The 23,826-nt window shown below is 48.1% G+C and overlaps 1 protein-coding gene across 3 annotated transcripts in view; it reads left to right on the forward strand.

The window, feature by feature from the left end:
* The window catches only part of LOC132396890 (protein mono-ADP-ribosyltransferase TIPARP-like), a 41,919-nt gene that overhangs the window by 919 nt on the left and 17,174 nt on the right, over positions 1-23,826 (forward strand). For all 3 annotated transcript variants that reach the window (XM_059974942.1, XM_059974941.1, XM_059974940.1), the window contains exons 2-4: positions 2,815-3,515; positions 12,930-13,092; positions 18,837-19,027. In XM_059974942.1, the coding sequence (XP_059830925.1) occupies positions 2,845-3,515; positions 12,930-13,092; positions 18,837-19,027 (1,025 nt within the window). In that variant the 5' untranslated portion in view covers positions 2,815-2,844. The remainder of the gene's footprint in view (positions 1-2,814; positions 3,516-12,929; positions 13,093-18,836; positions 19,028-23,826) is intronic.

Here is a 23,826-nt window from a genome sequence, read left to right on the forward strand (position 1 = left end):
TAAAGAAGCAGGATGGGAGAAGGGGTTGAGAAGAGGGGGTAAATGGCAAGGGAAGGGTTTGATGGGGAGGAGTGGGAATGGGAAAGGGGAGAATTCATAGAATTTGGGAGAGCTGGAGGGTGATGAGAAGGATAAATCACAGAACACTGGAGAAACAAGAGGGTTGGAAGGATCGGGGGTGAAGGGGACAAGAGAGTGAGGGGGAAGGGAAGGGACGAGTTGGGGGGTGTTCAGAAGATTGAGGTTTAGGAGGGAGGCAGAGTCTCAGGTTGGGTAGTGTCTGCCAGATGAAGGTGGATAGGGGGAGGGCTGTGTGGTTTTAATAGGAGCGGGCCTTGGAGGGAAGATTATTTGCTGTATTCTGAAGAGAGTTGGGTGTTTTGAATGGAGACTGATTAGTCAGGAAAGAGATCGGAGCTGCTGGGAGGGAGAATAATCCCTGGTAATGTCTGGAAATTCTGGCAGTGACTGTCCTGACTGGGCTCTGAGTGCTTCGTCACCTCTTCTCTCTTGAAAGTTCCTGCTTCCCTCCTGAATCACAGGCGTCTTGTTCCTTCCTTCAGAAACTCTCTTCTCTGTGACATCCTGGAACTATTGGATCAGAGTTTCCCAATATTCCGACTGTGTCCCTCACAGCAGCCCCTCCTCCCACAACCCCACAACCCCACCCCTGACCCCGTTCAGTGACCTGACCCCTGACCCACCATTCAGTGACCTGACCCCTGACCCACCGTTCAGTGACCTGACCCCTGACCCCACTGTTCACTGCGCAGTGTGTACACCCCATACCTCCTGAGCCGATCAGTGTCTCTCTGTCGCAGCAGCTGTGTAAACGCTGACGTCACTGCCGAGACACGAACTGTTTGCTCTCGCCTGTTGTTGTTTGAGGTGGTTATTCAGAAAGGGTGAGGCTCCTACTGATTCTGAAGGGTGGTGGTGGGTGGGAGGAGACGGTACCAAACAGAACCTAGCTCTCTGGTCTGGTGCAGCCACTACTCCCTCTTTCCTCTCCCCAGCACACCCCCACTAGAGAGCCAACTCCATTCCAACTTGTGGTGGCGTGGGAGGGGGGTTGCTGAATGGCCATTCGGCCTTTCAAGTTCTGCCATTCTATCATGGCTGATAAATTATCCCCCTCAACCCCAATCTCCTGGCTTCTCCCTGTAACCTTTCTCGCCTTGATTATTCAAGAATCTATCAACCTCCACTTGAAATATACCCAATGTCTCGGCCTCCACAGCCGTCTGTGTCAACGAATTCCACGTCCTGGTGAAAGAAATTCCTCTTCATCTGTCCTAAAAGGATGCCCCTCTATTCTGAGTCTGTGTCCTCTGATCTTAGACTCTCCCATCATAGGAAGCAATCTCTCCATCAAGGCCTTTCAGCATTCAATGAGAATCTTCCTCCCCCACCCCCCTCTCCCCCATGCTTCTGAATTCCAGTGAGTACAGGCCCAGAGCCATCAAACGCTCCTCATATGACAAGCCTTTCAATCCCAGAATCGTTTTCATGAATCTCCTTTGAACCCTCTCCAGTGTCAGCCCATCCTTCATTAGGTAAGGGGCCCAGACTGCCCACAATACTCCAAGTGAGGCCTCACCAGTGCTATATAAAGTCTCACCAGTGCTTTATAAAGTCTCAACATTACATCCTTATATTCTGGTCCTCTTGAAATGAATACTAACATCACATTTGCCTTCCTCATCACTGACTCAACCTGCAAATTAATCTTCGGGGAAACCTGCACAAGGGTTCCCCAATCCCTTCGCATAGAGTAAGTAAACTAGATTAGAACCCAGCCCAGTGACGTGACGATGATAATCTGTAAATGAGTGCTCTCAACATCTGTAACAGCACAACTCATCCCCCCCAGCTGGAAACTCACTGTCTCTTACTGTAGCTCGTTGACACCATGCCAGTGAACAGCTGGACACACACACACAGTGCTAACTCAGCAGGTCAGGCAGCAACAAGGATGTGATGCACTTTATAAAGCACTGGTGAGGCCTCACTTGGAATATTGTGAGCAGTTTGGGCCACTTGATCTTAGAAGGGATGTGCTGAAACTGGAGAGGGTTCAAAGGAGGTTCACGAAAATGATTCCAGTATTGAAAGGCTTGGGATAGAGTGGACATGGAGGGTATGTTTCCTGTGGTGGGGGAGTCTGACACAGCCTCAGAATTAGAAAGGCGATGAGGAGGAATTTCTTTAGCCAGAGAGTGGTGAATTTGTTGCCACAGGTGACTGTGGAGGCCGAGTCACTGGGTATATTTAAGGCAGAGGTCGATAGGTTCTTGATTAGTCAGGGCATGCAGAGAGACGGGGAGAAGGCAGGAGATTGGAACTGATTGGGAAATGGATCAGCCATGATGAAATGGCGGAGCAGACTCAATGGGCCAAATGGCCTAATTCTGCTCCCATATCTTGTGGTCTTTTGGAGATGAATAAAGAGTCCACATTTCAAGCCAGGGCCCTTCATCAGGAGAGGAATCGTGATGCGAGGTGTTTTTAGGAGGGTCACTGTTGGACAATAACAGACAGCCTACTGCATGCAGAGATGACACTGAGTGATCTCTTCGAGGGCGGTGAGACTTTGAAAATCTTGCCCTCCCCAAAGAGTGGTAGAGGTAGGGGGCTGTGAATGTTACTCAGACAGGGAGTGGGGGGGAAGAGGTCAGTTCTGGGATGAGCAGGGGCACGGAGCAAAGGTCATAACAAGCAAGGTCAAGGCGTTCCAGGGGAGCAGAGTGTCGTCCTGCTGCTAACCTGCCACTCCTCCCGGTTACTGTATTTCTCGATGTTGGTCCCATCCAGGTCTGCGGACGCCCCTTGATGTAAGGAGGAATGGCTGGATATACCAGCTCAGGTCCTTCGGCTGCTGCTGCGGGGCCCGTTGGTAAGGTCACCCTGGTCAAGACACACAGCCTGGACTACGTGAAGAAGAGGAAGAACGGCGAGAGACTGCTGCGGACCCTCAAGCACCTGATCAGGAAGGAGCGGGTGGGGGCGGGCCAGAGACCGCCCTCGGTCATCAGCCCCGGGCCTGTAACCCCTCCGGTCCCCGACCACTTGGCCTTTACCCTGGGCCGGCTGTGCAACCCACTGAGGCCGTTCGACCTCTTCCCGACGCCCGACTGCTGGGCCGGGCTCGGCTGTGCCATGCTCCCGGCGCTGGAGAACGTGGAGACGGAGCTGAGAGAGGCTGAGGCCCCGGGCCTGGGTCTGGCCTGCAGCCCGGCCGAGGAGGACATGAGCCTGGACCACCTGCTGGACGTCCTGACCCAGCTGCAGTACCACACCCACCAGGAGGAGGGCCAGAGTGTCTGCTGGCACTTCCTGGTGGGCGCATGCCCCAATGGAGACAGCTGCCCCCAGCACCACACTGCCCTGCCCTATCACTGGCAGCTGAGGCAAGCAGCCAGCCAGAGGTGGGAGAGCGTGCAGGAGGACTCCCAGGAGATGCTGGAGCGCTTGTACTGCGACCCGGAGCGGGAGAAGGTCACACTGAGCTACAGGTAGGCCCCAGCGCGAGTCCTGTCGGTTGAAGAAACGGGGGGGGGGGGGGTTGAGCATTCCCATTCACGCCCCCTGGGCGGGGCATAATTGTAAAATGAGTGAAGGAATATCAGAGTGGTAGTCGAGACATAAACATTAGGGACATCTGAAAAAAACGAGCAGAATTAGGCCATTCAGCCCATCAAGTCTGCCCTGCCATCCCATCCTGGCTGATCTATTACCCCTCTCGACCTCATTCTTCTGCTTTCTCCCCATAACCTTTGACAACCTGACTAATCAAGAATCTGTCAACCTCCGCTTTAAATGTACCCAATGAACTGGCCTTCACAGTGTCTATGGCAACGAACTCTGTAGATTCACCACCCTCTGGCTAAAGAAATTCCTCCTCTTCTCTGTTCTGAATGGATGCCCCTATATTTTGAGGCTGCACCCTCTGGTCTTAAGACTCACCCACCATAGGGGAGTGTCTCTCCACACCCACTCTGTCAAGGCCTTTCAGCTAGTCACCCCTCATTCTTCTGAATTCCAGTGAGTACAGGCCCAGAAACGTTAAACACTCCTCACATGTTAACCCTTTCCTTCCCAGCAGGCACAGGGATGAAAGCAAAATGGAGTGAGATGAGGGAAGGAAGGGTTAGGTTGATCAAGCAGGTTAAAAGGTTGGCACAACATCGTGTGCCCAAGGGTCTGAACTCTTCTATGTCCTACCCCTGCTGCGACCACGTGGGCATCGCAGGCCACTGCGTACGCAGAAGGTGTAGATTTCCAGGTTCTGCAGAACCCCTTGTATGGTTAGGCGTTTAGTTGTGTCAAACTAATTAAATTGGTAATTAAAACTTAAATCCTCCGGCCTACACGTGGTCCAAACCCCTGCATCCTGAGTACAGTCACATCCCTGTGAAACAGTCACATCCCTGTGAAACACCCCCAGCAGCATTGTCCAACCACTCCCCACGTGTACACTGATTTATTGCCATACAGCCCTTAGAGGACACCCGACTTACTCCTAACCTAGTCACGGGGCAATTTACCATGACCAATTAACCGAGCAACCAGTAGGTCTTTGGCGCACCCACCTTCATGCAGAGAGCTTGCACGTGCCCCACGCATCCCTTTTGAACTTGACCATCCCCGCCCTAAACGCACGAATTGGACATTTCAAGCCTGGTGAGAAAACAAATCCCGCCAGGTCTATTCTGTCTATGCCTCTTGCAATGTGGTAGTTTGTATCATCTCTTCTAAACACAGCTCCAGTTTGTCCAGTCTCTCGCGATCGTACGTGCTCTCTAGTGCAGGCAGCACCCTGCTGAACCTCCTCAGCACATTCTCCAGAGCCTCCGTACCCTTCCTGCCCCAGAACTGTCTCCACACCGTTCCCTGAGACCACTGTGCGTGAAAATCCCAAGAGGACATCAGCTTCTGAGACGCTCATCCGGCTCCACTGTCAATGTCACTTAGATCACGTTTCTTCCCCATTCTGAACTACAACTGAACCTCTTGGCCATGTCTGCATGCTTCTCTGCATCGAGTCGCTGCCACCTGATTGGCGGATTAGATATTTCCATTGACAAGCAGGTGTACCTAATAAAGTGGCCACTCAGTGTAGTTTCCTGACCTTTGAACTCAGTGCCTCAAATAGTAAAAGGGCAGATATGCCTCTTACCTTGTTTACATACACAGCCACTTTCAGGCACCATGACTCTATATAGATTTTTAAAACACTTGCCCTACCCATCTCCTTACATTAAATGTCTATCCTCTAGTGTCTCTAGCATTTCAACACTGAGGGGGAGAAGGTTCTAGCTGTCTTCTCTGTCTATGCCCTCATAATCTTATGAGCCTCTATCAGATCTCCCTTCAACTTTCACTCCGGAGGGAACAGCCCGTGTGTCGAGCCTCTCCTTCACTGCGGGCATGCGTACAGCTGCTCTGGGTATGTGTCCGTATGCTGGAGAGGCCAATCCATGCTCAAGAGGTTCCTGGGAAAAAGATGGCAGCCGTGTGGGGTTGGGGGTCGCTGGCCCAGGCTCTCCTGGCTAGCCTATGTCTCTCTGCGCCCCTCTGGAGGGACGAGTGCCACGCAACCCTCAGCTGAGGCTTCCTGAGGCACTGGCGAGGCCTCACCTTGAGTATTGTGAGCAGTTTTTGGGCTCCTTGTCTATGATGGGATGTGCTGACGTTGGAGAGGTTTCAAAGGGGGTTCAGGAGAAAGGACTCCAGGATTGAAAAGCCTATCATATGAGGAGGGTTTGATGGCTCTGGAATTTAGAAGAATGGGGACAGGGGGCCCTCATTGAAACCTATCAAATGTTAGGTTAAATGGACATTAATGCAGAGGTTGATAGATTGTCAGGGCATGGAGGGGCTGAGAGGGAAATGGATCAGCCATGATGAAATGGCGGAGCGGACTCGACTGGCCAAATGGCCTAATTCTGCTCCTGGGCAATATGCTCCCATGTGTCTGGGTTGGTGCCAAAAGCTTTTAGTGATGTTTTCAGGCTGGTGTTACAGCATTTCCTTTGCCGTCCACGGGAGCACCTTCCTTTCTGTAGTTCACCGTAAAGCAATCTCTTGCACACGAGCTATGTGGCCCGGGTGCTGCAGGTACAGGCAGCTCCAACTTGGTAAGAACCCCAGTGTCAGGGATTTCTGTCTGTGGAGGAGCTTTCTCAGGCAGACTGTGTGGAAATGGTTCCGTTTCTTGGGATGCCGTTGGTACACTGTCCATGTTTCGCAAGCGTCCGGCAGAGTGGGAAGTTCTATGGCATTGATGCACCATCAATAACTCACTCTGAGATGTAAAGGTGAGATATCGGCTTTTATTGACTGGAAGAAGGGACAAGCAGTGAGTGACCACCATACTACATCCTGGAGACTGAGAGGCCGGGCTCAGGCCTCGATCGCCTTTATACAGGGGTCTGTGGGAGGAGCCACAGGAGCAGTCAGTAGGGGGCGCGTCCAGACAGGTATATGTAGTTCACCACAGGCCTTCCGTGCACCCTGAGCTTTGTCGGTAAATGTGTGCCTCTCCTGTTCTGGATGTTGATCTGCTGAAGTCTACATTTGAGTTGGCGATCCTGGCGTTGCCCTCATCCACAGTGACGATGCTCTGGGAGAGTGTGCTGCCAAGATATTTGACTCTTTTTCACTAGTTTGAGCCTTTGACCAGTGACCAGCGTATGGTTTCCCTGAAACTGGCTGATGCATTACTTCAGTCTTGGCGTTGATGGTAAGCCCCAAGTTGGTATACGCCTCAGAAAATGTGTCGACACACCACTTTTGAGCCAGCATTGAGGGTGAGCAGCCATCAGCAAAAAGGAAGTCTGTCATAACCTTAGGTTTTGCTTGGAGCCTTCTGAGGTTGAACAGTTTCACATCAGTGCAGAATCTGATGCTGTTGCCGTCCCCTGTAGACATCAGTCAACATGGTGAATAACACCAGCTGAATAGCATTGGTGCCAAGACCCTGTTTGAGATGGGCTCGGACGTCTCTCCGTTGTCCTGAACTCTGCATGCCATTGTGGAATTCCTGCACCGCGATCTTCCGCTGTTAACTGTCGAAGATCAACGGGTCAGCATTTTGCACCTGACATTTCTCCTGCAGCAAGCATCGTCTTGGTGGTCCCACGCTCCGTCTGGAGTCCACACTGGCTCTGAGTCTCCCGGCAAGGCGTGATGTGAGGTGCCTGCTGATAGACAGCAAGGATATTCCCCGATACCTGTCACAGGGCTGCTCTTTCCCTTTTGCTTGTATGGTTGGACAATGGATGTGTCCTTAAGTTCCTGTGGAATCGTCTCTTGCTGCCACATGAGTTGGAAGAGCTGACGGAGCTGATGCACTACCTTCCTCACGCGCACGCTGTTGGTGAGTCGCTGCTGACTGACCTCGGAGGAGAGCTGCTCCAATAGGGAGCGAGTTAGCCCGATATAACATCGACAGCGCAGCCCTGCGTGAGACCCGGCTTGCAGGAGGGAACGAACTTTGTGAACACATTCTTTTGGAGTGGAAGACCAACGCGAGGCTGGGGTTGGATTTGCAGTGAAGATGGAGATCGCCACAAGATGGCTGGACCTCCAAAGGGTGTGAGTGACTGTGACTATGAAATGCTCCCTGCTGCCTGGTAGGAAGTATGTCACCATCACACCCCAACCATGAGCAACCTGGACCATGTCAAGGACAGGTTCTGTGAAGAAATGCACTCAGTTATTGCCACTGTTCCCCAAGCAGACAAGCTTATCATCTTAGTGACTTCTACACAAGAGTAGGCTCTGGCAAAACCCCCTGGGACGGGGCCATTGGGAAATACAGTGTTGGCTACTGCAACAGAGATGGTCTTCTACTACTCCGGATATGTGCCAAACAGGAATTGTTTTTCACTTTCTGCCTTCCTACCCATAACGGGACTTTGTGGACTGACGTCACTGTCAGGAAGAGCGGCCGGCAGGGTGCAAGGGCGGTCAATCCGCGTGCAGTGCTGGATGCAGGACAGACGCTCGTTTCTAAACTGACGCCCTTGAGGGATGAGAGTCCCAAGACAGCTGAACGTCTCCAAGCTGAAAAGCAGAAACACAAAGCAGTCTTTTGTTGACGCTCTGGAAGAACATTTGAACTTCAGGACAATCAGAACGTGGAAACTGCCCGGTCAGCCCTTCGAGAGCTGACCTACAACATTGCTACAGGGGTCATGGGGCATGCTACCAGAAAGCACAAGGACTGGTTTGATGAAGACATGCGATGATGTCACACACTGCTGGATGAGAAACATCGACTCCACAAAACTTTCATCAGCGACCCTAAGTCCATCTCAAAGAAGGACGCCTTCAACAACATATGAAGTGCTGAACAAGACACAGTGTGCCAGATGCAGGATTCCATAAAGCTGATGAAATCCAGTGTGCAGATCGGTATGGATCTGAGGGTGAGAGGGATCAGCCTTAACTTTCTCTTCGACTGCTGTGACAGGGTCCCCAGCGGCCACCGTGAACCGGCTAGAGAAAGAATGGAGCAGGCAATGGTTAGGCCAATTTTTCCAGCCCTTTCCTCCCGCCATGAAGGTGGGCAGTCCGGTCCTGAAAAGGGGCTGTTCAGGGGGGTGCAGAAAGCCACTGAGGCTTCACGTCCACACAGAACGATTCTACAGCCTGAGCCGCCACCCACACCTGCTGCTTCATCGCCCGCCTGGCACCACAAGACTTGGCTGGGGGTGGGAAGGACGTTCACAGGAGTGACTTGTGCAAAGACTTGAGGACAAGTTGCGTAGTGTTGACCTCACTGACTCAGACCACGTGCATCCAGCGGCGAGACGGCTGGGGATGGGGTCGGGCGTAGTGAATGACCATGACGTCCTCGGTGCCTCGTTGCGCTCCACAGCGCCTTGCTGGGTACGCCTTCCTGCCCGCTGAGCCAAACCAGTGGTCACCTCCGCGCAGTCTGCCAGGTCCAGCCTTGGGTCGGCCAGCCCTGACTCACTGAGGGTTCGTTGGTGTTTGTGAGAGTGTAAGTACCGATCTGTGTTGGTTTAAAGGTGCACTTAACATCAGAGAATGTATCCAGAACCTGGGCTGAGATTCGACCTCTTCACAGACATCCACAAAACTAGAAGCTCTGCAGAACGATAGGAGCATCAAAGCCCCCTCCCTTCATGCAAGTAGCAGCAAGAGTATTGACCCCCCCATCACCATCAGCAAAAAACCCCAAACCCCATCAGACAGTACAGTCCTTAACCCAGCACTTCAGTATCCCAGACAGTCCCTCTCCATCGAGGAGAGAGGGGTCGCTCGCAGCAACTCGCTGTTCCAGTGTTACAATCGTCCACCTAGCTCCTCCAAGCAGTCCCCAACTCGAGGGCCAACACGGTCTCACTGTCCATCGACACAGAGCGAGAATGGGGTTCCTCCGACAGCAGCCAGCGAATAGACTGCTGACTTGATGCTTCAGGCTCCCACGACACTTCGGTCGGTGAAGTTGGCGAGGAGCAGGTCGACCACGCCCGCTCCCCGTGGGCGCACGTCTTCCAAGCCGTTCCTGGAGATAGCGAAGCGCTAGGCCGCTCCAAAAACACACTGTTTGCGAAGAACCGTAGTTTGAACTGTAGGTCACAGGCTCCGACAGATTGTATGTAAATTATCTCAGTTTTGTTTTGAGTTTTGTGTGTCTTTGTGAGTGCATGTGCTGTTTGTATGTGTACAGTGTTGTCTACCTGTAAGTACACACAGATCATACATACATGTGTGTATCTGTCTGAATTTGGTATAAGTGTGTGTGAACACAACAGGGCCCCGACACCCCTGCTCCCAGTACGTTATTGAATTCGGTTCCCGCGCCACCTAACGCTGGGCGCCTTGCCCACAACTGGGGTGTGCACCTACTGCAGACCTGGGTGACTGGTTCAGAACACTGACGACAGCTCCGCAAAACCGGCTTGGCCAGTTCCTGTTTCCGGAGTCACAGGACGTCCCAACCAGTCGGGCGGCCGTGCAGAGAGCAGATACCCCAGGCAGTACAACCAGTTCTGAGCCACAGCAAGATCTCACAAAGCACCGTGACTGCTGGTCAAACCCCCTGCCATAGTGGGGCCTTGGGCAGGGGGCACACCCCACCAGGTTCATTAGTCTGGCTCGCAACACAGCCTGGGAGGAAAGCTGGACTCAGGACTTTGACACTTCCCTCTGATTGAGCTGGGTGATGGTGTACAGTGTTAATGTACAGAGGGGGCCATGGCTCCCTGAAAGTGGCCTCACAACTAGATAGGGGAAGGATGGAAGGCGTGCATGCATGCCTTTATTAATTGAGGTTTGGCATTTGAGTCAGCAAGTTGTATACAGCTCCGGGTATGCTAGTGCTTTCAGTTCTGTTCACCTTTTACAGGAAGGGTGTGTTTACCAGGATGCTGCCTGGATTGGAGGGCACGAGCTGTAAGGAGAGATTGGACAAACTTGGTGGTTTTCCCTGGAGCAGCGGGGGCCAAGGGAGAGCTGAATGCATGTGAAATCGGGAGTCGCCATTCAGAAAAAGCTGGCAAGTTTAGATAGGTACTTGGACGAGAGAAGTACAATGGTCTCTACAGAGGTAGATGTGACTAGGCAAAGAAAAATGGGCTAGCATGGACTAGATGGACTAAAGGGCCTATTTCTGTGCTGTAGCATAGATTGAGTAGATAATCAGCATCTTTCTGGATGGATGGAAATGTTAAATACCTAAATGACAAATACTTAAGATGATTCAAAGTGCATTTATTATCGACATATTATGAACTTGGTGGTGGGGTGGAGATGCATCTCTACCAAATGAGGTGGAAGGTGCTCCTTCCTCCGTGAGCCTGCAGGTCACCCTTGGGCAAGGTGTAGCTCCTGCTTAGCACCCCCCCCCCCCCCCAAGATCGGGGTCACGTGAAGCCATGGGAGCAGGTGGTGGGTGGTTGTATGAGCAGCCGGTGCATATCATAATTCCTGGTTATGGGACCACTAACGCCAGGCAGACAATCTCTGAGGAGTATTGATAATGGCTGGGGTCACCCGTCTTGTAAAGACACTGCCCAGGGGAAGGCAATGGCAAACCACTTCTGTAGAGCTGCAGAGTCCTCTATAAATGAGTCCAAACCACAAACCTTGCTGAATTCTCAAGACTTTGGTACATTCCTCCAGCAGCAGACCAGTCAAACACAGGCAGATGGTACCCGACTTCCCACCTTGTCCTCGCTGATTTCAGTCTTGCTCGACACTTTAATTGGCAGGAAATGGAGTTGATCGTGGACTCGTGTCCTGTCCCCAGGCCGCACACTCTGCTCCAGACCTCACCGAGCTCCCTCGGAGACAGCAGAGCTCCCGACCGCTCAATCGGCCCAAAAGAACACCCCATCAAAGTGTAAATGACAGATTGCAATTGCACGCAGCTTCATGTAGAATCATTTTTTTGAAAGAGGTAGTTTAGTGAACTGTCTGCAGGATGTCACCATTGACCATGTTGCTTACTGGTGCCATCTTGCAAAATGAACCGGGAAAGTTGAAAAGAGCTGTGCAGTGCAAGTTTTCTGTTTACACAGAGAATGGAGGGTGCTGGTGTAGGCAGACGTGAATGAGGTGATTACGAGGTTCTTAGATAGGCAAGTAAATATGCAGATAGTGGAGGATTACCCTTGATGTAGGCAGGTAGACTGATTTAGAGTGGTACTACATCATGGGCCAACAGACCTTGCTCTGTGCTCTATTAATTGGGACACATCGAGGCCAGCACATTTTGTCCCAACTAAGCTGCTGCCCCAATTAGCAGAAGTTTCATGGAAACAATTAAAAAGGTAGTTGTTTTAAAAAAAAGACAAACTACCATTTAGCAAATTTTGTGTTTAACTGAAATACAGAGCCAATTGGAACACTAGCAATACAACTGTAGTACTATAAGACTGTGAGTTAGTTATCAACGGAGAAATTAATCCAGTCTACACTGGATTTTGATTGACTGTAAATGAACTAAATCAGTGCAGATAATAGGCTGCCTTTATACAATGCTGTCGACAACTGCACTCTCCAAATCTTCATTTTCATTGAAACATTCAAGATGATTGTCGATGCCTTCAAATTCTTCGCAATCCCTAACTTGCTGAAGTAGTGAAATTGTTTCATTTTCACTCCCGGCCATTTCTGACATCTCTAAGCTTGAAACTACAGTGAACAAAATAGTTCATAATTGTCTTACTGCTTACTTCTCACCAACTATCAGTGACAGGAATCACTGAACACAAACACATGCAACTAAGACTATTTAAAAACTGTTGCTTTAAGCACTGTGTGGTGTCTAAGGGGACAAGCAAGAGCACGTGGCTGATGCTAGTCAGAAACTGTTCAGCAAGTCTCCTTTCCCAATTAGGTGACATAGTGCCCCAAATAAACAAAGGGAGTTCTGGCTATCTTCTTGATTTAGTTTTTGTCCTTTAACAGTTTTCCCAAATAAGCAATGGCCCAGTTAACTGGAGTCCACTGTGCTTCAACAGCTTGCTCCGGGATCTCCAGTGGCACGTGTCCTTGTTTGGCTGCATGCCCCTACACAAGTACCACTACCAGTGGCACAGAGACCAGAGTTCAATCCCAACATCTGCCTGTGTCTGTGGGGAGTCCCCGGGGATAATATGTGGAGTTTGCATGTCCTCCCAGCGACCAGGTGCCGTGTATTTTCCCCGGGTGCTTCAATTTCACCCACCCCCGACGTCCTGACAACATGCAGGGTTGAGGAGTTAACTGACCGCAGCCCCACTGGACGCGGGTAGGATCAGAGGGAGTTGGTGGGGGTGATGAATTGGGAGCGGTGTAAAAGGATGGTTGGTGGCTGGCACATTGGCGATGGGCCGAGGGGACTGCGGTTATGCCGGGAGACCCGAGCGGTGTTCTGCCCTAACGTCCACTTTGCCTTGCATCCTTAGGGGCAGCAGTTTCCTGGCTGACTTTGGGCAGATGGCCGTCCAGGGTGCCACCTTCGACAGGCTGAGGCGCCTATGTACTTCAGAAACCGATCTCTGTAACTCCTTCAAAACCATTTGGAAACACTACTGGAGAGACACCTTCGAGTGGAAAGAGTACACAGAGGTAGGGATACCGCCCTCCCCAACAAAAACCTTCCTCCTTTGGGGGAGGGGACAATCCAGCCTGGAATAGGGCAGAATAAATGTGGGGGGGGGGGGGTTCCAATCTGGCTGCTCTGGTGACCCAACAAGGGGCAAGACTGGTCTCTTGCCCGAACAGGTCTCTCCACGCCTGACTGAATTCATCTCCCCCTCCCTCTGATGCTTAACAGGCCCGGGACTTGAGCCTGTTAACTGTTAACTTGAGCCAGCGGGTGCTGTTGGTAAAATCCAAGTATTAACCCACAGCGCTGTTGGCAGGAATTTGCAGGGAAAGACCTCACCTGCAAAAATATTACCAGTTGCTCTTTCAAACCCAATTTCCATTCCCTCACCATTCGCATAGATCCTTGGATGTCTCCGCATGCTAAAGTACCGGGCTCAGTGGTAACGTAGAGGTTAGCACAGCGCTATTACAGCTCAGGGCGCTAGAGTTCGATACCAATACCGTCCGAACGTCTTCCCCACAGAACACACGGGTCTTCGCTGATACTCTGGTTCCCTCCCACAGTCCAAAGACCTACTGGGTAGGTTAATTGGTCATTGTAAATTGCCCGTGATTAGGCTAGGGTTCAATTGGGGGGCTGGAAGGGCCTGTTATGCTCTGTAAAGCTATTGCCCATATCAGATGCTGTTGTGAAAATGTAGTGTGGGTGTTCGGGCTCCTGTGCCTCCTCCTTGAAGGTAGTAATGAGAAAGAAGGCATGTTCTGCTTTCAGTGATAGAACATAGAGTAGTACAGCACATTACAGGCCCTTCGGCCCACAATGTTGTGCCGACCCTCAAACCCTGCCTCCCATATAACCCCCCACCTTAAATTCCTCCATATACTTGTCTAGTAGTCCCTTAAACTTCACTAGTGTATCTGCCTCCACCACTAACTCAGGCAGTGCATTCCACTCACCAACCACTCTCTGAGTGAAAAACCTTCCTCTAATATCCCCCTTGAACTTCCCTCCTCTTAACTTAAAGCCATGTCCTCTTGTACTGAGCAGTGGTGCCCTGGGGAAGAGGCGCTGGCTGTCCACTCTGTCTATTCCTCTTAATATCTTGTACACCTCTATCATGTCTCCTCTCATTCTCCTTCTCTCCAAAGAGTAAAGCCCTAGCTCCCTTAATCTCTGATCATAATCCATACTCTCTAAACCAGGCAGCATCCTGGCAAATCTCCTCTGCACCCTTTCCAATGCTTCCACATCCTTCCTATAGTGAGGTGACCAGAACTGGACACAGTACTCCAAGTCTGACCAAGTGAATATCACTTTTTCTGAAGATGCCTTGATGGGAGCAGGGGCTCTGGCTGAATCTCCAGCACCCTTTACAGAGCCCCTCTTGATCCTGCACATTGGAGCCTCCACACCAGGCTGTGAAGCAATACTACTTGCTGGAGTCTTTAGTGACATATCTCCTCGGCCTGCAATACATTTATCTTGTTTGATTAGGACTCATGCAAATTTCACTAATCCTGTCTGCCTCGTGAAAAATGGTCCCAGTTTGGAGCTCCCCCTCCCCTTCCTAAAGCCTCCGCAGTCTCCCTGAACTGTGGAGACCAGAACAGGAACCATTCCTCTGTACACAATACCAGCTCAAAGCTCGATACCAGTTCCTTGTTTTCTTGCACTATTAGAGTGGGCAATAGTGAGTTCTCATTGTACTGAATGGGGGAAAGAAAGACTGAGTGCAGGTGTTAAGATCTGGGCGACACTTCTTAGAAATAAAAGATTTTTTGTTTAAGGCAAAGATAAGGTGATGTTTTTACTGATGGCGAGACTTCAGAATCGGGAACTGGTTCTGACAGTGGTGTGAAATCGTTAACTTTGCAGCTGCAGCACCATGCAACACATGATCTTAGAGAGGAAAAAGCCAATTACAGGATGTGTGTGTGTGTGTGTGTGTGTGTGGTGTGTGTATATATAAACCCCCATAAGTTCTCATGTTTTGTTTTACAACATTGGATCACAGTGGATTTAATTTGACTTTTTTGACGCTGATCAGCAGAAAGAGACTCTTTAACGTCCAAGTGAAAACAGATCTCTGCAAAGTGATCTCAATTAATTACAAATATAAAACACAAAATAATTGTTTGCATAAGTATTCACCCCCTTTAATTTGACACACCAAATCATCACTGGTGCAGCCAATTGGTTTTAGAAGTCACATAATTCGTTAAATGGAGATCACCTGTTTGCAGTCAAGGTATTTCAAATAACTGCAGTAAAAATACACCTGTATCTGGAAGGTCCAACTGGGTGAGTCAGTATCCTGACAAAAACTACACCATGAAGACAAAAGAACACTCCAAGCAACTCTGCAAATAGGTTATTGAAAAGCACAAGTCAGGAGAGGGATGGAAGAAAATTTCCAGTTCAAGGAATATCCCTGGGAGTACAGTTAAGTTAATCATTAAGAAATGGGAAGATATGGCAATGCAGTCTAGATAAGGCTGTCCTCAAAAACTGAGTGACCATGCAAGATGGGGACCAGTGAGGGAGGCCACCTAGAGACCTATGACAACTCTGGAGGAGTTACAAGCTTCAGTGGCTGAGATGGGAGAGACTGTGCATACAACAACTTTTGCCTGGGTGCCTCAGCAGCCACAGTTTTATGGGGGAGTGGCAAAGAGAAAGCCACTGTTGTGGAGAAAAACAAATGAAATCTCAACTAGAGTTTGCCAGAAGACATGTAAGGGATGCTGAAGTCAGCAGGAAGAAGGTTCTATGGTCTGATGAAACCAAAATTGAGCTTTTTGACCATCAGACTAACCCAGGGGTGGGCAAACTTTTTGACTTGTGGGCCACAAAGGGTTCTAAAATTTGACAGGGGGGCCGGACCAGGAGCAGATGGACGGAGTGTTTTGGTAATACACCTCATAAGAGAAAATAAAATATCATGGGATATGTAGAAAACATGTGCTTTAATTTCAATTGAAAATGAACAAATGCATTACAACAAAATATCTGTCTTTGAAGTCCCATGGTATTTAGCTATTTATTGAAATGACTTTTAAAACACTGAAAATTAAATGAATAAAATACAGCTTTTTTTTAATAGTAACAGTTATTTTAAAGCACTGAAAATTCTGTTATCCTTCAAGATATTATCATCATCACTCTCCTCCTACCTGTCTTTATTTCAAAAACGGTAGGTGATGCAGGTCTACTTGTCCTGCTCCTTCTTATTCAATTGTCCCCTGTGCCAAAACTCAACAACGACCAGCACAAGGACAGAACAGTGACTGCGCACCAGTATGCGGAGCACGTTATTTGATCTGGAGCGCATTTTTTATTTTGAGAACGTACGTGCACCTGCGCACTACTCATGTCCATCACTTAACAGAAATGACATGTAACATGTAAGGCTTATTGAAAAAAATATTTTCAAATGCATTTTTTACATAACACAACGAAGAAACTTATTTTTAATTTCAGTGGGAACAGTGTTGTTGTTCTCCCTTTTTAGCCAGCACATCAAAGTCTGGATTTAGTTTTGTTGTGGCGATTCTCTGGATGGATCTGAGGTGTTGGTCAGTTAACTTGGATCTGTGGCTGGCTTTGTTGATGTTCATGACGCTGAACGCCTGTTCACACAAATAGGTCGATCCGAACAAAGAGTAAAGCGCAAATGTGGAGTAATACGCTGCACCTCAACAAAGGTCAATGTATATAGAGTGCGTCATCTATTGGGAAAATGCCAGAATTGCTGGGAAAAAACGTTAACAAGGTTTATTAATATAATTTCATCAAGTTCTGCGGGCCGGATTAAAAAGCTTAACGGGCCGCATATGGCCTGCGGACCGCAGTTTGCCCATGCCTGGACTAAACGCTATGTTTGGTGTAAGCCGAACACCACACCACATCAAAAACACACCATCCCTACCGTGAAGCATGAAGTGGTTGCATCATATGCTGGGGATGCTTCACTGCAGCAGGCCCTGGAAGGCTTGTGAAGGTAGAGGGAAAAATGAATGCAGCAAAAGACAGGGAAATCCCAGAGGAAAACCTGATGCGGTCTGCAAGAGAACTGTGACTTAAGAGACGATTTTGTTTTTCAGCAAGACAATGACCCAAGCATAAAGTCAAGTCAAGTCGCTTTTATTGTCATTTCAACCATAACTACTGGTACAGTAAAAATGAAACAATATTCCTCCAGGACCATGGTGCTATATGAAAAACACAAAACTACACTCGACTACATGAAACAACATAAAACTACATTAGTCTTCAGAACTACATCAAGTGCACAAAACAGTGCAAGACAGTATAATAATTAATAAACAAGACAATAGGCACAGTAAAGGACAAATTACAATAAATAATAAATAATGTAATTGTAAATGTAAACAATGTTTCAGCAGGATTTGAGAAAGAAATGAGCAAAGATTTCTTTTCTTTTTAAATCTTTTTATTAGTTTTAAACAAACATAAATGAAACATGAATACAAAATGTTTGAGAGTACATAATTAATAGATTAAATAGACATTCAGATATGTAATAATAAAAATATATAACCTCTCAAACCCAGAACATTAATGAACAAAGAAGTAAAAAGAGAAAAAAAAAGAAAAACCCAAAAAAAAGAGAGAAAAAAAAGCAAAAAAAAACACTAATCAACATGGGCCACTGAATAATATTAAGTGAGCAAAGATTTCAAAGGGAGAGTGTGTGTCTGTGTCTAGGCTCTGGGTATTGAGGAGTCTGATGGCTTGGGGGAAGAAACCGTTACGTAGTCTGGTCGTGAGACCCCGAATGCTTCGGTGCTTTTTCCCAGATGGCAGGAGGGAGAAGAGATTGTATGAGGGGTGCGTGGTGTCCTTCACAATGCTGTTTGCTTTGTGGGTGCAGTGTGTAGTGTAAACGCCTGTAAAGGGGGGAAGAGAGACCCCGATGATCTTCTTGGCTGACCTCACTACCCGCTGCAGGGTCTTGCGATCCGAAATGGTGCAATTTCCGAACCAGGCAGAGATGTAGCTGCTCTCCATGCTCTCAATACAGTCAAAACTACACAGGAATGGCTTAAAAACAACAAAGTTAATGTCCTGGAATGGCCAAGTCAGAGTCCAGACCTCAATCCAATTGAGAATTTATGGCAGGATTTGAAAAGGGCTGTTCACTCACGATCCCTATGCAATCTGACTGAGCTCAAGCAGTTTTGAAAAGAAGAATGGTGAAAATTGCAGTGTTCAGATGTGCAAAGCAGACAGAGACCTGTCCTCACAGACTCAAGGCTGTAATTTCTGCCAAAGGTGAATCTACTAAATACTGACTTGAAGGGGGTGAATACTTATGCAATCAATTATTTTGTGTTTAATAATTGTAATAAATTTAGATCACTTTGTAGAGATCTGTTTTCACTTTGACACAGTGTCAAAAAAAAGCCAAATTAAATCCCCTGTGATTCATTGTGTAAAACATGAAAAACTTCCAAGGGGGATGAGTACTTTTTATGGGCATTGTATTTTTATTAAATTGTTAAATAAGAAGTGCTTAAACTGGGAAAAAAAGTAGTGAGGTAGTGTTCGTGGGTTCGGTGTCCATACAGGAATCGGGTGGCAGAGGGGAAGAAGCTGTTCCTGGATGGCTGAGTGTGAGCCTCCCTCCTGAGTGCAGTGGCTGAAGTTGGGATGAGGAGGCTGGTTGTCACCTGCTGTCTCCCTTATCCGTCACCTGCCGTGCGACCAGTGACGCCATCTCACCTTCCTGCTTTTACAGTCGGTTAACCAGGACTTCAACGAGGCCCTGCAGCGAGGCCTGAGCATTAGGCACGTGATGGTCAGCAGGAACCAGCAGTACAAGGTGGACCTCAGTGCTGGGTTCCAGCAGAACATCTCTACGGGCACCAAGCGACGCATCCGCCGCCGGCCGCTCTTCCAGTCGATCGTCACCCTCCTCCCGTACCTCAAGTGAGTGAGCCTCGAGTTTATGGGATGGCATTCATTTCCAGTCTTGGTGAAGGGTCTCAGCCAACACATCGACTATTTGTTCCTCTCCATGGGTGCTGCCTGCCCTGCTGAGTTCCTCCAATATTTCGTGTGTGTTGCCGGCGTTAGTAACTCGATGGTAAATTAAGTTGATAAATTAGTTTAATATTGTCACATATACAGTGGCAAACTCGTCTTCCATACGAAGCAACACACGCAGAATGCTGGAGGAACTCAGCAGGTCAGGCAGCATTGATGGAAATGAACAAACAGTCAACGTTTTGGGCCGAGACCTCTCCGCAGGACTCTGTGTTGCTCTGGATTTCCAGATTTGTCTCCTGTTTGTTGACTTGCATACAGTTCAAATCATTACAAGGGTACCACAGATTCATCGGGTCTTGATAGGTTACAGGGGGAAGGCAGGAGAAAGAGGTTGTGCCACTTCCTTGAAATTTTTTTTTTGTTTTTGATAAACTGAACACAAACATAATTTTAGACTACTTGTATCACTTGGGAATTTGGAGAAACAAGAAATTAACTTTTCAAAGTTCAAAATACATTTACTATCAAAGTATGTATACTGTATACAATGTTGAGATTGGTCTCCTAACAGGCAGTCACAAAACAAACACAAAAGAACCCATTTTTAAAAACCCCAATATGCAGAGAGTAGAAATTCATTATGTAAACAATAACCACAAGCAAGCAGCATTCGGAACTGAAGTGAGAGAATCTCATCGTTCAGCACAGAGCCAAGTCATGGAGCAGCAATCTAAAGTGGCTTCTCCCTCCTCTCAGGCTCGGACAACCCAACCTTTTCAATCTGGCCCAGCATCCGGATCACTGTCCAAATACTGAGCTCTCTCATCTCAATGTGCCTCAATTCGCCCTGTAACCAGCCTCTCCGATTCAGCCTTGTGCTTAAGTCTCCATCCAGACATCGAGTTCAGTCATCTCAACGTGCTCTGGAGATTGGACACCACTGTCATTTGTGGATCCATTTCTTATTGAGCAATGACTCCCCTTAGCATAATGGACTGATAACTTTGATCTGTTGTCTATGCATGTGTATTGTCTCTGTCTTCCTCATCCTCTCTCTCTCTCTCTCTCTCTCTCTCTCTCTCTGTCCTCCTCATCCCCTCTCTCCTCGTTCTGTCTCTCTCTGTCCTCCTCGTCCCCTCTCTCTCTCTTTCTCGTTCTCCCTCTCTCTTCCTCTCTCTCTCTCTCCCCTCCTCGTTTTCTCACTCTCCTCTTTGTCGTCTCTTTCTCCTCCTCGTCCTCGTTCTTTCACTCTCTCCCCCCCCCATTCTCTCACTCTCTCTGTCCTTGTCCTCTCACTCTCTCTCTCTCTCCTCGTTCACTCTCTCTCTCTTTCCTCCTTGTCCCCTCTCTCCTCCTCATCCTCTCTCTCTCACTCTCTCTCCCACCCACCCCCCCCCATGTTAGCACACCAGTTAGAGCCATCTCCCGGCCTGCATGCTTTTATTTAATTGATATGTAGTTGCACAGACACAACAGATTGGCGATGAGTGCAAACCTGAATGTCAGAGAATATCATAGGCTGCACCGACAGTCATGGGACGAGACAGTGAGAGGGAAGATTTAATGTCACAGACATTAACAAAGGGACATGGAGTAACTGCGTAGTACGCTGTGAGAGATGCTCACCTAGTAAAGTTAAAGTGAAAAAACGTGACGAAGGTGTCAGACAGAGAAAGTTGATGAATTTGATATCACTAATGAAGGTGGGAGTCATATATCGAGAGGGCTGAACTGTATTGCAATGCTAACGGTGTGGACGAGGTAAAGGAAGTTATCACACTTCTTAGCTTAACGTACAGTCTCTTACCCAACTTGGTAACCCCCTGAAAAGCCAGCAAGCAAGCACGATGAAATTGTTGCGGTTTTACAAAATCACTTGAGCCCTAAGTAGTTGGCAGTAGCTGAGAACCAGTCAAAGACTGAAAGCATTTCTGAGTACATTGCAAAACTCTGCAAACTTTCCCAGCTCTCTGACTTTAGAGATGGGCTTTCTGATGCATTGAAGGACAGGCTTGTATGTGGCATTCATAGTCAAAGCACTCAAAAGTGGCTATTATCGGAATGAGTCCTAACCTTAGAACAGGCATTGACCATTGCAATAACGCTGGAGACTGCAGCAAAGATGGAACGGAACCACAGAAAAAGAGTTTAGAATGTGAAACACATAAAATGTCCATGAATGGAGCAAAAGGCATATCCACCCATGATGCAAATTACTTAGTTCAAAGAAAAAATTTGCAGAATGTGTCACAGACAAGGTCACATAGAGTGTGCAAAGCAGACAAAAAGCACAACCGAGGAGAAAAGCCACGGGGTGAGAAGTTTCAAACACTAAACTAAACAAATGCATAAAGTGACTGAATGTGAAACTGAATCAGACAACACAGACTCTGACAGAGGTGAGCTGTCATGCCTGGAACTGCATAGCATTACTGAAGCAGATTGCAAAATCATCTGGATCACAACAGATGTGTCCGATGTAAAAACAGAGCTGGATAGAGGATCAGCTTTGTCTATAATTCTAGAGGCTGACTACAACAGACTATTTTCTAAGCTACCATTAGAGAAGACCTCATTGATGCTAAAGACCTACATGGGTACAAAAGTGTCTCCCAAAGGCAAACCGAAGGTAAATGTGATGCACGGTGGCCAGACACAGCAGTTAGAGTTTTATGTGTTGAAAAGTGGAGGGCCAGCGCTTTTCAGATGTGAATGGTTCAGAGAAACCCTACTAGACTGGCACTCAATGAAAGCTTTCAGTGTGGCATCAACAGGCAATGGCAGCCCAACTGTTATCGCCAACCAGAGACTCACAGCTGGCTAATGCCATTGAGAAGGGCATGAAGTCCAGAATTGAACCAGATGAAGCAGCAACGCCAAGGTTCCATAAAGTACGTCCAGTGCCTTACACACTATAACCTAAAGAGTAAGCTGAACTACAGAGCTTGGAGGTGTCTGGAATTCTCTTCAAGGTTGAGTGGAGCGATCAGGCCACACCCACTCTCCTGTGATCAAGACAGGGAAGGCCGGAGCCGTTTGTGGGATTTCAAGCTGAGCACCAGCCCAGTGCTGTGTACTGTGCAATACCCTCTGCCACGAATAAAGACACTTTTTGTATCTTTGGCAGGCGGGGAGAGGTTTTCAAAGATTGGCATGTCACAAGCCTATCTGCAAGTGAAGATTGAGGAACCAAGCAGGAAATTCCTCACAATTGATACTCATGAGGGACCGTTCCAGTAGAATCATCTTTGGCGTCGCATCTGCTGTAGCAATTTGGCAAAGAGCACTGGACCAAGAACTCCAGGATATCCCAGGAACACAATGTTACCCTGATGACATCATCATGACAGGCAAGAATGATGAAGAGCACCCCCAGAACCTTGGTAAAGTGCTTACCAGGCTGAGTGAGTATGGTCTGCGTGCAAAGAGAGACATGTGAGTTTTCCAAGAATGAAATGTCCTATTATGGACACATCATTGTCAGGCGTGGTCACGAGAAGATTGAAACCGTGATTCAGGCATCTAAACTGGAAAATGTGTCACAACTCAAGTCATATCTGGGCTTTGTAAACTAACACCACCAGTTTCTCCCACACATTGCTACAGTGCTGCATCCATTGTTACAGGCAGGAACAAAGTGGAAACGGTCAGAAAGATGTGAAAGAGCATTCAAGGAAACAAAGACTAATAACATCTGGTGAACTGCTCACCTACTATGACCCGTCTCTGCCCATCAGACTGGCACGTGGTGCGTCCCGTATGGCATTGAAGTCATCTTGTCACACACTATGAAAGGTGAATCTGAACTCCCCATTGTGTTTGCTTCAAGATCACTGATGAGCATAGAATGCAACAACAGATCAACTGAGAGGCCCTGGGGAATGAAGAACTTCCACCACTACCTCTACAAACAAAAGTTTACTCCAGTGACAGATCACCAGCCCCTTGTGTCCATTTTCAATCCCAGTGGTGACTGCTACCCGGTTACAACATTGGGCAACATGACGTGGAATTCAAGGGTACATGATGGCTTACCGTGTTTTCCACTGTTTGCAACTGAAGAGGAAAAGTCTGCATCCTGTGACCCAGCAGAAATGTTTCACGCAGCATTGGTGGACCAGTTACTGGAAACAAATTCTGAAATACAGTAACAAGCAATGACGCGAAATTATCAAAGGTCTATGACATCACCATGCAAGGATGGTCAGCTCATGGTAACGCTGTTTCCAGAGATCTCAGTGAGACAAGACCAACTGTCTGTGTGTCAAAGAACACTGCTGTGTCGATCTCGTATGTGGCTCCCTCTACACTGCGCACCAAAGTGTTAGAAAATCTGCATGAAGGACACTTGGGTACAGTTAAGATGAAGATTCTCACCTGGAGTTACATGTGGTGGCCAGGAATAGATAGACAGATTGAAGATCTGGCCAAAAGCTGTTGGAGATGCCAAAAAGTTCAAAGTGCCCCCCCCCCCCCCCCGCAGACACCGTTACACCCGTGGAAGTGTCACCAGGGCAAAGAGGACATATTGACTCTGCTGGGCCATTCATGGCCTCCACGTTTCTGATTGCTGTGCACGTGAACCTTAAGAATAGTGAAGGTAGTTATGGACCGTTATTGTCAAAGTGTGTATATTTGAATTTGGTTTATGAAAGGAAAATTGAATGTTTTGTACAAATACAGTTTTATGTTGCATTAATCTAAAGGGGGAGGAAGTGTAATGTATGAATATATTTCTT

This window comes from Hypanus sabinus, chromosome 7 (assembly GCF_030144855.1).
Source record: "Hypanus sabinus isolate sHypSab1 chromosome 7, sHypSab1.hap1, whole genome shotgun sequence".
NCBI lineage: Eukaryota > Metazoa > Chordata > Chondrichthyes > Myliobatiformes > Dasyatidae > Hypanus > Hypanus sabinus.